This window comes from Octopus bimaculoides, chromosome 14 (genome assembly GCF_001194135.2).
Source record: "Octopus bimaculoides isolate UCB-OBI-ISO-001 chromosome 14, ASM119413v2, whole genome shotgun sequence".
In the NCBI taxonomy this organism is placed as follows: domain Eukaryota; kingdom Metazoa; phylum Mollusca; class Cephalopoda; order Octopoda; family Octopodidae; genus Octopus; species Octopus bimaculoides.
Genome location: NC_068994.1, coordinates 48291670 through 48304318, shown reverse-complemented (window position 1 = coordinate 48304318; position 12649 = coordinate 48291670). Strand labels below are relative to the sequence as shown.

At 35.4% G+C, this 12649-nt stretch overlaps 1 protein-coding gene across 2 annotated transcripts in view; it reads left to right on the top strand.

Annotated features, from left to right (window-relative positions):
• Positions 1-3501: 3501 nt before the first annotated feature.
• The window catches only part of LOC106876388 (transmembrane emp24 domain-containing protein 7), a 33674-nt gene continuing 24526 nt past the window's right edge, over positions 3502-12649 (top strand). The window contains exons 1-2 of one of the 2 annotated variants that reach the window (XM_014924905.2): positions 3502-4329; positions 7627-7875. In XM_014924905.2, coding sequence (XP_014780391.1) covers positions 4150-4329; positions 7627-7875 — 429 coding nt within the window. In that variant the 5' untranslated portion in view covers positions 3502-4149. The remainder of the gene's footprint in view (positions 4330-7626; positions 7876-12649) is intronic. The other variant, XR_008265495.1, reaches the window with a different exon arrangement.

Below are 12649 nucleotides of genomic sequence, written 5' to 3'. Positions count from 1 at the left end.
AAAAAAAAAGTGGTGCATGTAAAGTATTAGGATATGCTCAGGGAAGGAAAGAAAGCTTGTTTAATGTTTTGAGCAATACTCTTCTTCAGAAACAGAAAGTCTCCAACAATTCATGTGGTTTTTATATATATATATATATGTGCTGGAGTGGCGGTGTAGTAAGTAGCTTGCTTATCAGCCATATGGTTCCAGGTTCGGTCCCACTGCATGGCACTTTGGGCATGTGTCTTGTACTATAGCTTCGGGCTGGCCAAAGTTTTGGTAGACAGAAACTGAAAGTCATTTGACTGTGGCCATGCTGGAGCACTGCCTTTAGTCGAACAAATCAACTCCAGGACTTATTCTTTGTAAGCCTAGTAGTTATTCTATCAGTCTCTTTTGCCGAACTGCTTAAGTTATGGGGGCGTAAACACACCAACATCGGTTGTCAAGCAATGGTGGGGGGACAAACACATGCAAGCATACACACATATATGACAGGCTTCTTTCAGTGCAATGCAGTGGGATTGAACCTGGAACAATGTAGCTAATATGCAAGCTACTTGCCACACAGCCACTCCTATATATATGTAGATACTCAAATATTCTGGACTTATCTGTTGTAAAAGAGAGATGGCGGGGCAAAATGCTTAGTGGTATTTCATCTGTCTTTGGGTTCTGAGTTCAAATTCTGCCGAGGTTGACTTTGCCTTTCATCCTTTCGGGGTCAATGAATTAAGTACCAGTTGCGTACTAGGGTTGATCTAATCGACTGGCCCCCTCCCCAAAAATTTCAGTCCTTGTGCTCAGAGTAAAAAAGATGACGGTTCTGCATTTTCTTGCTGGGCAACCTCCACAGAAGATTTGTTTATTGTGATCAAATTCTTGTGTCCACTCTCCCCACCAAATCAACATAACCTGTACAGGTGCATGAAGTGCCACATATTAGATGTCGAAATGATCACAGAGCAAGTGTTTTGCTCAGAAAGACAATGTGTTCCAACACAACTTCCATGCTAGGTTGGAGATGAAGATTTCTTTTAAGTATTAATACTGCTTATGTCCTATTTTTAATAAACCCGCCGGCTATTTCAGCAAAAACACTATGATCCTATTGTGTCATTGATGGGAGATTCAGCTGTTACATTGCTGCTGAACATCTGTCACTGAGGAATCCATACCAGCAGAAGCAGATGCTTCTTTACTATAATGTTGAGTGCTTTTAATGCATTACAAGTCCTTATGAGAGGTCCTTTCAAGGTAAATAATACAGTTTCTGTGTTCTAATACAACCTCCACATTAAGTTGGAGATCAGGATTACTTTTTGGCATTAATTATTTTTAGGAGTGGCTGTGTAGTAAGTAGCTTGCTTACCAACCACATGGTTCTGGGTTCAGTCCCAATGCGTGGCATCTTCTAATATTCATGGGCCAAATGCTGAACCAAAACTCTGAACTAGTCTCTTTATGCAAACACAAAACCTGCACAGTGCCAAGGACTCCAAATTTGCCATCATGATGTAGGACAAGATACTGCAATAGCCTGGGCTTCAGAGGTCCACAGCTCTTCAATATCCTCTTGAAGGACCTGAGAGACCTGCATGGGGTGGATGTAGGTGTCTTCAAAATAAAACTGAACCTCTTCCTGTCAAGTGTCCCAGATGAACAGATGAACCAACTTCACGGCAGGTGGTGCAGATGAGGGCAGCTGCATCAAACTCTCTCATGCACCAAATGTCAATTCCAAAAAAGCATTCGTGAAGTAAAATTATGTAGCAACACCAAATGGTGGTGCACCAGCATGGCCACAGCTCATGAGCTGAAACTAGATAAAATTTAAAAAATTTAAAAATTGGTAACGTGCACCATAAAATCAGGTTATTTTATTTGATATGTATAAAATACCTATCCAGTAAGGTGGATTAGTGGAACTGTAAGAATGTCAAACTGGATTCTTGCAGTGTTTGTTCCAGCTTCTTTGAATTCTGAATTCAAATCCTGTTATGGCCTGCCTGGGTAGTTGACCTACTCTATCACATGATTTAGTAGAGTCCAATCTTATACAAGCATTTCAGCCAGTTTAACCCTTTAGCATTTAAACCAGCCATATCAGGTCCAAATACCTTCTTTTATGTTCAAACTGGCTAAATCTGGTCCCTTATGCTTATCCTACAATGTCATTTTAAAAATAAACAATCACTTCATCAAAATCTCAAAGCTACATGATCCTCCTTGATTAATTCAAAATGGTGTGAATCAATAAGCGTTACATTTGACAGAGTAATCTGAATACTAAGGGGTTAAAGATCTCTTCTTCCAACAACTCTCAGAGCCCCTGTAAAGTGCCATGAACATTGTCTTCCCTACTGGCTGAAAACAAAGTCAAAACAAAAAACAACAAAGAAATAAACAAAAGAAAAAGATGCTGTTGTTGATGCTAGGAGGTGTGCTTTTCACACTAAGATATGAGCTGAAAAGGTCTCACGTTTTCATTGTATAAATATAGATAGTACTGTTTATTTGAGCTGAGGCAGTTTTCTCTATAAGTTTGTAGAAGAGGAGCAGTTGAATAATCAATCTCACAACACCTGGTATTTCGGATAGATTTGGGTAAGTGATTAAGTTATCACTTGAGGCTTAGGACAAATAACTTTAAATAGAGTCATAACATGGAGTAGCAGAGGTTGGTATGTAGAGCATCATCATGATGATGATATTTTCAAAATCTTGAGTTTACATTCTCTGTGAATTGATAAAATAATTACAAGTAATATATTAGGTTTGAATTACAGATGGTCCAGTTGTGAGAGTATGAGATTACCAGAAAGTTATCTATTCTACCACTGTGCTTCTTTGTCCATGGTCGAGAAATTTAACTCTCAGCCATAAATAGGTATCATGAAAGGTGTTGGTGGAATTCATCTCTGCAAGTATTGTAAACTAACAAGCTTTTTCTCCGCATCCAATGCTGGAGGAAAACTACTTGTTGTAGACCAGCATCCTATGCTGGATGCTTGTGATTCTGACAGCATATAAAAGGATCAAGTCAATATTATAAGTTTCGATACTGTTACCATTCTCTATTGTCAGTCTGTCTTATAAGTACTTTATTACATTTATTGGTGATCAATAACTTATTGATTTCTAACCACAGGTGTACCATCGATACATATGCAGTTGATTACTTGTTTCATTCCCATCAACTTCAGTTTTGAATGACGTCCAGAGTATATATTTTTTATTTAATCGATGTTTTGGCTCGCCCACATGATTATTCAGATGGGTACAAACTCACTATATATTTTTTTAAATTGAATTTTATTGCGTACGAATTTTTCTTTCCCCTTTCATTAGAAGTACTTACAATTAATAACTATTATATTATTCTATCTTCAATAATTTAGCATATATTTTAAAGTTTTATTTTATTTTTTTTATTCATTGCGGATATACACGTTTATATAGAAACACGGGGCAAAATATAAACGCATCAAAGCGGAAGCACGAAATTCTACCGAAACGCCGTCTGGCGAGCGGAAAAGCCACGTCACTCGGTCCGCCATCACTGTCGCCATTGCCATCACTAAGCATATAAAACCTGGCCGGCTCCGATACCACTCACACGCCCCTCGAGTTGAAAAAAGAAAGGAGAGGATTTTGTTTGATCCATATTGTCTTTCTTCCTTCTTGATTTTTTTTCTTTTCTCTTTTTTTCTTTTCTAACAATTTCCTTCTCTGGACTGTCGTCTGTTTCTTTGGAAAAACAATATATTCGTCTGCATCTTCTGACAGTGTTTATATAAATATTACCATAAAGCATATTTATACGCACGTACAAGCATATGTGTATATATATATATATATATATATACATAATACAACACATTTACACATGAGTAGTATAAATTATATATATAAACATATTTAATTATCAATCGCTGTTTCTTTGAACGATACGACAATAACATAATCCCAGCCGGTTTCAAATCGAAGCCTCGCCAGTGTTTGTTGTCGTGTAGTGACTGACTTCCTGCACTTGTTTGTTACTGTGATTTTTAATTATTATAACTACTTGTTTTTTGGGGGGAATTAATTTTTTTTAGGTGGGTGCTTGTTGAATATTTAAATTTTCCTTTTCTAGTTACTGTTATTATAATTAAATAGTTATAAATGGAGTGTCTTGCGAGTACTTCGTCGACTTCAATGTTCGTGTTTGTGACAGGACTGCTATGTCTTTTCAATGTGCATACCGTACTGTCCGGGGAACTTACGTTTGAGTTACCGGATAACGAACGTATGTGTTTCTTCGAGAGTATTAAAGAAGGCCTCAAAAGCACACTGGAGTTCCAGGTGAGTTAAAACACATTTAAATTATTACCATTGTTTTATTTACTGTCATCCCTTAACGTTCTGAGTTCAAATAACATCGTAATTCGTTATGTCTTTCATTCCTCTGATATCAGTAAAATAGGTACCAGTGGATAACCGGTTTCACCCTTTCCCCTAAAAATGTGTGCCAATGTTAAAAATCTCCATTTATATCTTTTTCTGTTCTGAATTCAATTTTCGTCTGGAACAACTTTGTCTTTGATCCTCTCCAGGTCTATAAATGAAAGTGCCACTCAAGTACTGAGGTCGATAAAAGCTACTGTAGATTTTTCTCAAAGGGTTTTCACACATGAGTTAGAGATACAAGTGGAAGATAGTTTTTAGCAAATGGTTGGAGAGAAACCCGATAACCTCTTAGACTAATTTAAATATATGTTACACATACACATCATCATCTGTGATGTATGTATGTGTAGAAAGGAAATGCTTGTCTCGATCTCACAAATAGTTGTCTCAATTTCCTTGTTTTATAAATGCTAATTCACATAACCACCACATAGGTATGAACACAGATACAGGTGTTAGTTATTACGACTGTAACACCGAAGACGAGGTCTTTAGGTTGGCTTGTTCGCCATTCCATAGCGATCACATCTGTTATTATAGCAGATCCTTTTAATTCCAGTCTGGACCTCTGCATGTTGAGTTTTAAAAAAAAGGGGGGGGGGATTATAAAATAATTACAAGCGGGAGGTGTCAGTAAACCTTCTCTATGAAACCACGGCTGCGTGTGCATGTGTATGTATGAAATATCCTCGGGTATAACGTATTTGAACACCAGTTCACGTGTCGTGAGCTGACATCCTGTCCATTGTGCCTTATGCAGGACCCTGAATGCTTCAAAACTTCCGTTCCCCTATTTATGCGGGGGAAGGTTCGTCTCTCAGTTTGGGGTACCACATAGAAACTTTGTCATCGTGTATCTGGTCAAGGTCAATTTAACCTGGTAGAACGTACTTCCTCCCTTCAGGTTATTTACTGACCATCTTTTCGTATATTAACAGATAATTTATATGAATTCATGTAAGGTTTAATGAATGGATGGCTCCATTGGGTTGCTTATACTGCCACGTTAACTAGGAGCGTACCAACGTTATTATGATACATATTAGGTGTGAAAGTTGTGTATTTTAACCAAGAATTTAAATAATAATAATAAAAATAAGGTTTAGTGACTAAACATTTGGGTGTACAAATGGCTAAATTTTACAGATTTAAATATTACCTAGGAAAACATCAAAAATAAAAATCAAACAGTATTTATCTGTAAATATGGAGATTATCATTTGACACAAAATGCAATTTGACAGTTTTATACGCACTCATGCATTAAATTGGACTGGTTGTTTACGCTTAGTTTAATATCTATTATTAATCCCGTATGAGTATGTTTTATGTATAATAAAAATCAAGCTGATGGAATGGCGAAAATGGTAGGGGACAGGATTGATTTAAAAAAAAAATTTTTTTTTAAATAGTTTAGTCTGGAGGAAGAGGTGTCTACGACCTTCACTGGCCCTCCGAGACCGGTGAGATCGATACTTGAAGGATATGTGCCGGGAGGGAATCCCCAAGTGTCGATATTCTGGGACGAAAGGATTGATTGTAGTGGTTAGTGTGTCTGTCTTGGAAGTGGTGTATATGTGGAGTAGTGGTGAACAGTGTTGAGAGTCGGAGAAAAGAGTGAATCGAGGGTTCTTGCGCGAAAGTGACACGAGAGCAGTCACATTTGAGGAGCAGGGGTCATTGTAGCATGGTAGAAAGGGCAGTGTGGAGAGAGCGTGTCTGCGGCACAGATCTTGGAGTTTCTGAGAATGTTATCCTATTTCTCACTATCAGAATTCACATTCTTAAGGCGTTGACTTTGCCTTCTATTCAATTGAAGTTGACAAAAATAAAAAGCGGGCATGTGCTGGAATCGGACTAGTCACAGTCACTTCTCCCCCAAAATTTGTGGGTTTGTGCCAATGTTAGAAATCATTCTTATTTTTAAGGAGCACTCTTTTCTAATTTCTGTTAAGTAGACCTAAATGTCTATAGTTAGCTGAATTACACACACACACACACACACACACACACACTTATTCATTTAATATCCATTTTTCCATGTCAGCATGTGTTGGGCAAGTACTTATTTGAGGCAGGCTTTTACAGCTGGGTATTCTTCTTATCAAACCTTATCCATGTTGTAACACACACACACACACTTAGAATTTTGATTATTAGAGTTTAAGTTTCATGACCATTTTAACTTATAGCAGTTAAGCAATTTGGCATTAAGTTACATCTCTTTTTTAACATCAAGTTCAAATTCCACTGTAGTCTAATTTGTTTTCGTCTTTAGGGTTGATAAAGTATATACCAATCAAGTAGTGGGGTTAATTTATTCAACTATACTCTTCTGTTGTGTCAAAGTTAATCGTTTTTATAGAGGAACCTTATGAAGTGCTTAAGGTTTCTGTAATCATGTTCTAACACTTCTTTTTATTTTTCATATCAAGTAATCACCAGCCTTTGTGTTGATCTGTGTTAGAAAGTCCCTCATATTTTGCTTGGAGACGATCAGCATCACATGAACCATTATGGGACTAAGCTGCTATACAGTTTGCAAAACTACAAACTTTCAGGAGCCAGCTTTATCCACGGTAACGAGGGGTAAAAGTATGAGAAGGATGCACTAGTTCACAGCTATTATTGTCTCACCCCAGAACTACCTTAAAAATAATCAATAGGTTTCATTCATTCTAATTTTTAAAGTGAAAGTTTGAGAATCCGGCAAATGATATGATATGAAATTCTGACCATTTCTCTCAATCTGGTGGCTAGCCATATCCAATCTTTTCTTGTGTAAACCATCAATAACAGTATCTTTTCTTGCCCATTCATGAATTATGTTCATCACTATATCTTTTCCACTACTATCTAGGTCTTGCTAACAATATACCACTTCCATCTTAAAACCATTTGATACAAGCATTGACTATTCTATGTTGTCTTCTAACCAAATTGCTGCATTATAAACACTGCTTGGTTCTGTTGCCTCTTTCCATAATTTTCTTAATATACATCAAGAGTATTAATGTGAATATTAACTGTAATAATCACATCCAACTATCCATATACTGCAGTTTCAAAGAGCTTGGAAAAATCAGGGCCACTTTCTTGCTTCTCCAGACTAATTATTGGCAATAATGGCTTTAAAACTGGGTGTTTATTATTTATAATCAGAAAATACACAGTGTTTTGTTTCTGTTGCAGGTAATAACTGGTGGTAGTTATGACGTTGATATGGAACTTTCAGCACCAAGTGGTCAGATATTATACAAAGACACTAAGAAACAGTATGATACCTTCACGTGGACAGCTGACCAGACTGGCGTGTATAAATTCTGCTTTAGTAATGAGTTCTCCACATTCTCCCACAAGGTTGTCTACTTTGACTTCCAGGTAGGCGACAAGCCTCCTCTGACTGCTGAAATTGACTCACATGCCACGGCACTGACTTTGGTGAGTATATTATACCTTTACAACTATTAATCGCATTATAGGTTTCAGTCATTGAAACAGGAAACCTGTCTCGTATTATGTGTTGCTTGCTTTATTCTGTTGGAGTGTCACCGGTTCATTGACACTTCAACATTTAACTTCTCTTCATTTACTTGTCTACGTTTTAACACTGTCGCATGCTTATTTTTTTCCTGCACTCTTGATTGTCATTTAATACCAGTAATATATCTCATTGCATATACTTTCATATTGGATACTTTTTACTTTTATTGTTTTTGTGAGTGGGAGGAATTAATTTTATGCCAGCTAATAAAATTGACAGTAACTATTGCAGAGTATAATTTCAAGAATAAAATGCTAGGAACAAGGTTTGTCTGTAACTGTTTCACTGTTTAAGATCGAAAGAGCAATAAGCCTGCAGAAGGACTTAGCTTTACTTCTGTGAAATGTTTTTATCTATATATCATTTTCACTGAGGATTATACACCCATTCTTTTAGACCCAGATTAAAATTTGTTGAGTACCTTGTAAATTTATGAGGTGCTATCAAAAAAAGTTCCCAGCCTAGTTCTGTAGTGTGCCAACAGATGACAGCACTTGGTTGCGTCTGCAGTGAGAGCTAGCAGTGATATCGCTGTGTTTACTTCGCTAGTTGTGAAATTTGTGTTTTTGCAATCACATACTGTAGTCTGTAATTTTGTCATGGACAGGAACAAAGAGCTAATGTTAAATTTTGCATTAAACTTCGGAAGTCTGCTACAGAGACATTGAGCATGCTTCGGCAAGCTTACGGCAACAAGGCAATGGGTTGTATGCAATGTTTCTCAAGTGGCAAAGGCACTTCAAAAGTAGAACATCCTTGAAAGATCTGCCATAAGCATCATCCCCAGAAATGTGGTATTGTGCATTGAGAATTCATCCTGTAGGGCCAGACCTTCAATCAAGAGTTCTACTGTGATGTTTTGAAGTGTTTGAGGGAGGACATTCAGTGAAACCAACCGGATCTGTGGAACACGAAGAACTGGATTCTTCATGACGACAATGCACTCTGTCACTGAGCTCTCCTCCCCCGTGAGTTTCTTGCCAAAAACAACATGGTATCGCTTCTGTACCTGCCCTGTTCACCAAGATTTAGCACCTGCAGACTTCCATGTTTTTTCCTCAAATGAAAATGCAGTCCAAAGTTGCTGTTCTAACACTGTTGTTGAAATCCAGTGCAGAAGGTCCTCAACTCACTTACAGAAAACAAATTTCAGGCCAAATTCCAAAAGTGGCAGGAATGCTGGGACTGGTGTACTGCTGTGCAAGGTGACTATCTTGAAGGAGATGATAAGACTTAGGTAAAATAAGTTATTTTTTATTAAACATAACTAGTCCTGGGACTTTTTGATACCACCTTGTCTGTGTACTAAATGGCCACTGCTTATCTTCGTTTCTATGTTGAGAAGCAGGTTAGAGATTAATACTACTCTTCATGGGATGCTGGTCTAAAACTGCTAACATTACCCATCTGATCTGGTACTTAATCCTGGTTGTTTGATGAATTTGAGTGACTATGTAAAATCCTGCAAGAAGGATTCTGTTTAGCCATTTAACCTGCTAAATTTAGCTCCCAAATCTCTTCCTTCTTTACAACATTTAAGCAAAATTGATTTTACATTGAAAAGTCTCTGTGGTGCTTTTGGACCAGGTTTACCTCGTCTTGAAATTTTAATGTAAATGTTATTAGATATTATAACTGTTTGATATATAAAGAGCAACAGGTCCACTGGTGGGACTTGAACTTATGTGACTATCAAATGTAGTAGATATAAAGTTTCAATCTCTATGGGCCTGCACTGTTTTTGTTCCAGTTGCTCTTATAACATTCCTTTCCTGTTATAAAACCTTGCACAACCGTCAATCTCATGGTTGTTTCTACTCAACTACCAAGATGAAAACTATTAAATTGCTGTTGGATTATCCTAGTGAGTTAAGAAATGTCCAGTTGTCTCTATCTTTCCTAGGATTAACAATAACTGGATGAAGCTGTATGATTATAGTTTAGCTTAAAATGTTGCATGGTTGGATGTAATTTGAAGGAAATTTAGCTGCTATTTCTAGCATATTGAGAAATCAAACACTCCCCATTTGGTTCAGCAATTTGAGAAGGGACTTTTACAGGTATTAGACACAATGTCTAACGTAATTCATTATAATGTAATTAGAAAATATATTAAAAAAATTTCTGTTATGTCTAAATTTATTAATTTTACTCTGATTTTACTTCTCAATTGGAATCTTTTCCATTTTAGTTATTTATGCTCTTGGAAAAAGAGTAATCATCACAACTCCCCCTTTCATTTCTCCCTGTACTTATGAGTCATTATTTATCTTTTACTGTTCTTATTTTATTTTTTTTATGGTTACACATATCTGTTAATTAGCTTAAATCATCTCTGATTCAGCAGACCTATGATCAAGAACATTCCATTTGTAACTCTTTTCAAACACAGTTATCTCCAACTACATTTTCCAACATGCCTTTCTTGTCTTTAAATAACTTTTTTATTTTAAACTAGTTGCGTGTGATTTTAGTGATTTGTCTATTCTAGCAGGTTGAGCAACTACATACAAGCTTTCTCATTGGTTGAATATTTGTTGCTATTTAGTGTATATTTCTTGCTGAAACTTGTCTGAAAACGTGATCAGCAAAATAAAATTTAAAAAAAAAAAATGTAAATTTTATAAGCTTCACTATATCAAAAACTTCCACCCAACCCTTATGAGTATGAAAGAACAAGCACAAAAATGATGATGATATATATTCTACATACCATAGTTACACATAACTGGGTGTTTACTCAGATCAGTTTCTGTTTGATATTGTTTACAATGAAGAGAAGACTGAGTCAATTTGCAGAAACAATAATAACTATAAAAATAGAAAAGTAACAATACATATCCATTAAATTCTTATGACATGATATACACAATGCAATAATTATTTCAGTAGAAGTAGAATAATTATTATAATTACATAGTTACATTGGCAAATATAAACGTGTGTCTATACATGTTTACGTGCATGCTTATATATACTTTTAACCTGGTGTAAATGCACATAAAGAACATATGTTCACCAATATGTGTAAATTAGTATCAGTCTTGAGTTGCATGACATTTTCCTGGGGAAATGAAAATATAATTAATGGGAATATAAAGTATTCAAATTTTGCTGTTGACATGTTATCAGTCTTTGACTGAAAGACTTGTTATTCAAGGAGTGATCAAGTTTGCACTGATCTAGTGAACCAACCAGTGGCTATGATTGTTTGTGTTTAAACTTTATGGATATTATATTGTATGTTCCTTCTGCTAATTGTCCCCAAAAGATTTCCTAAATTGTGAGGAAAAAGATCATATTAGATTGTGTAGTTTCAAATAAATTAATGTAGTCCTGAATTGCATACTGCCTGAAAAGACAAAAAAAACTTTGGGTAGTAATGGCTAGAATATTTTTGATCATAGGTTTGCTTAAGCAATTACTTGAGCAACCATTAGTTAAGAAAAAGTGTAACTTTACTGTTTAGAGAGACAGCCAACCACCTGGAGAAAATATACAAAAGGCTTTTCCAGTAAATCACGTTCTGGAACTTGAATTTATAGAATGATCAAATCTATACTAATATGGAATAATGAGCTTAAAATAGTTAAAAAAAAAAAAAACAGATTTTAAAATATAATTGTACATATATTAAAAATATAAGTTAAAGTAAGAATCACGTACATTATTTATTCATGCTTGAGTGGAGTCGTCCTACATTTAAAAACACAGATATTTTTTAAAATTTCATTTTTACTTTTGCTACAGTAAACTAAGCAGACAACCATGAAGTGGAGACGTAGACTATTTTCTTTCAGTTAAACACGAATGCATACAGGCTTGCTTTGTAGTAGTGGTCTGCAGCTACTGTGCTAGATTTTTAAGCTCTTGAGTGAACTACTTATGAATATTGACACAAATCAGAAACAATACTTGATTATTTCAGTGAGATCTTTATAGTGCAATAGGTTATTTTATTAGTAACTAATATTCGTTGTCTTAAAGATTATGAACTTCAGAAGTCAGATTGGAACTCACTACCTTCAAATTATTTATCAACGCACTTTCATTCACTTATCCAATTTAATTATTTTTAAATAAATGAGTTTTACTGAGAGTTAACAATTAAATTGTGTAAATTATTTTTTGAGGTTTTAAAGACAAACACTTGGTTTATACCCATATTTTACTTTTCTAATTTTTGTTTTTAAATATGTATTTTTGTCATAAGCACAATTTACATAAGCATTATCTTCTTTTGATTAATAATTTTTTTATTCTTATATATATATGCATTGTTATGATACAGTTCATAGTACTTTACATACTTTACAGCTTTCATGAAAGTTTGTTACTCTACTATTCTGAGTTCAAATCTTTTCAGGTTCAACTTTATTAGAGTCAAAAAAAATAATAACTCAAATAGTACTATCAATGTCATCAGATATCTTATTTTTTTTCTTATAAAACTGCACTCCAGATCATTGAAACAAAAATTATTTTCCCAAAAGTTTGAGTAATTTGTGGTAAACTACTTTAGCTATCATTAGGTGAAAGATGAGATTTAGGTACTCTTTTACTTGTTTCAGTCATTTGACTGTGGCCATGCTGGAGCACTGCCTTTAGCCAAGCAAATCGACCCCCAGGACTTATTCTTTGTAAGCCTAGTACTTATTCCATCGGTCTCTT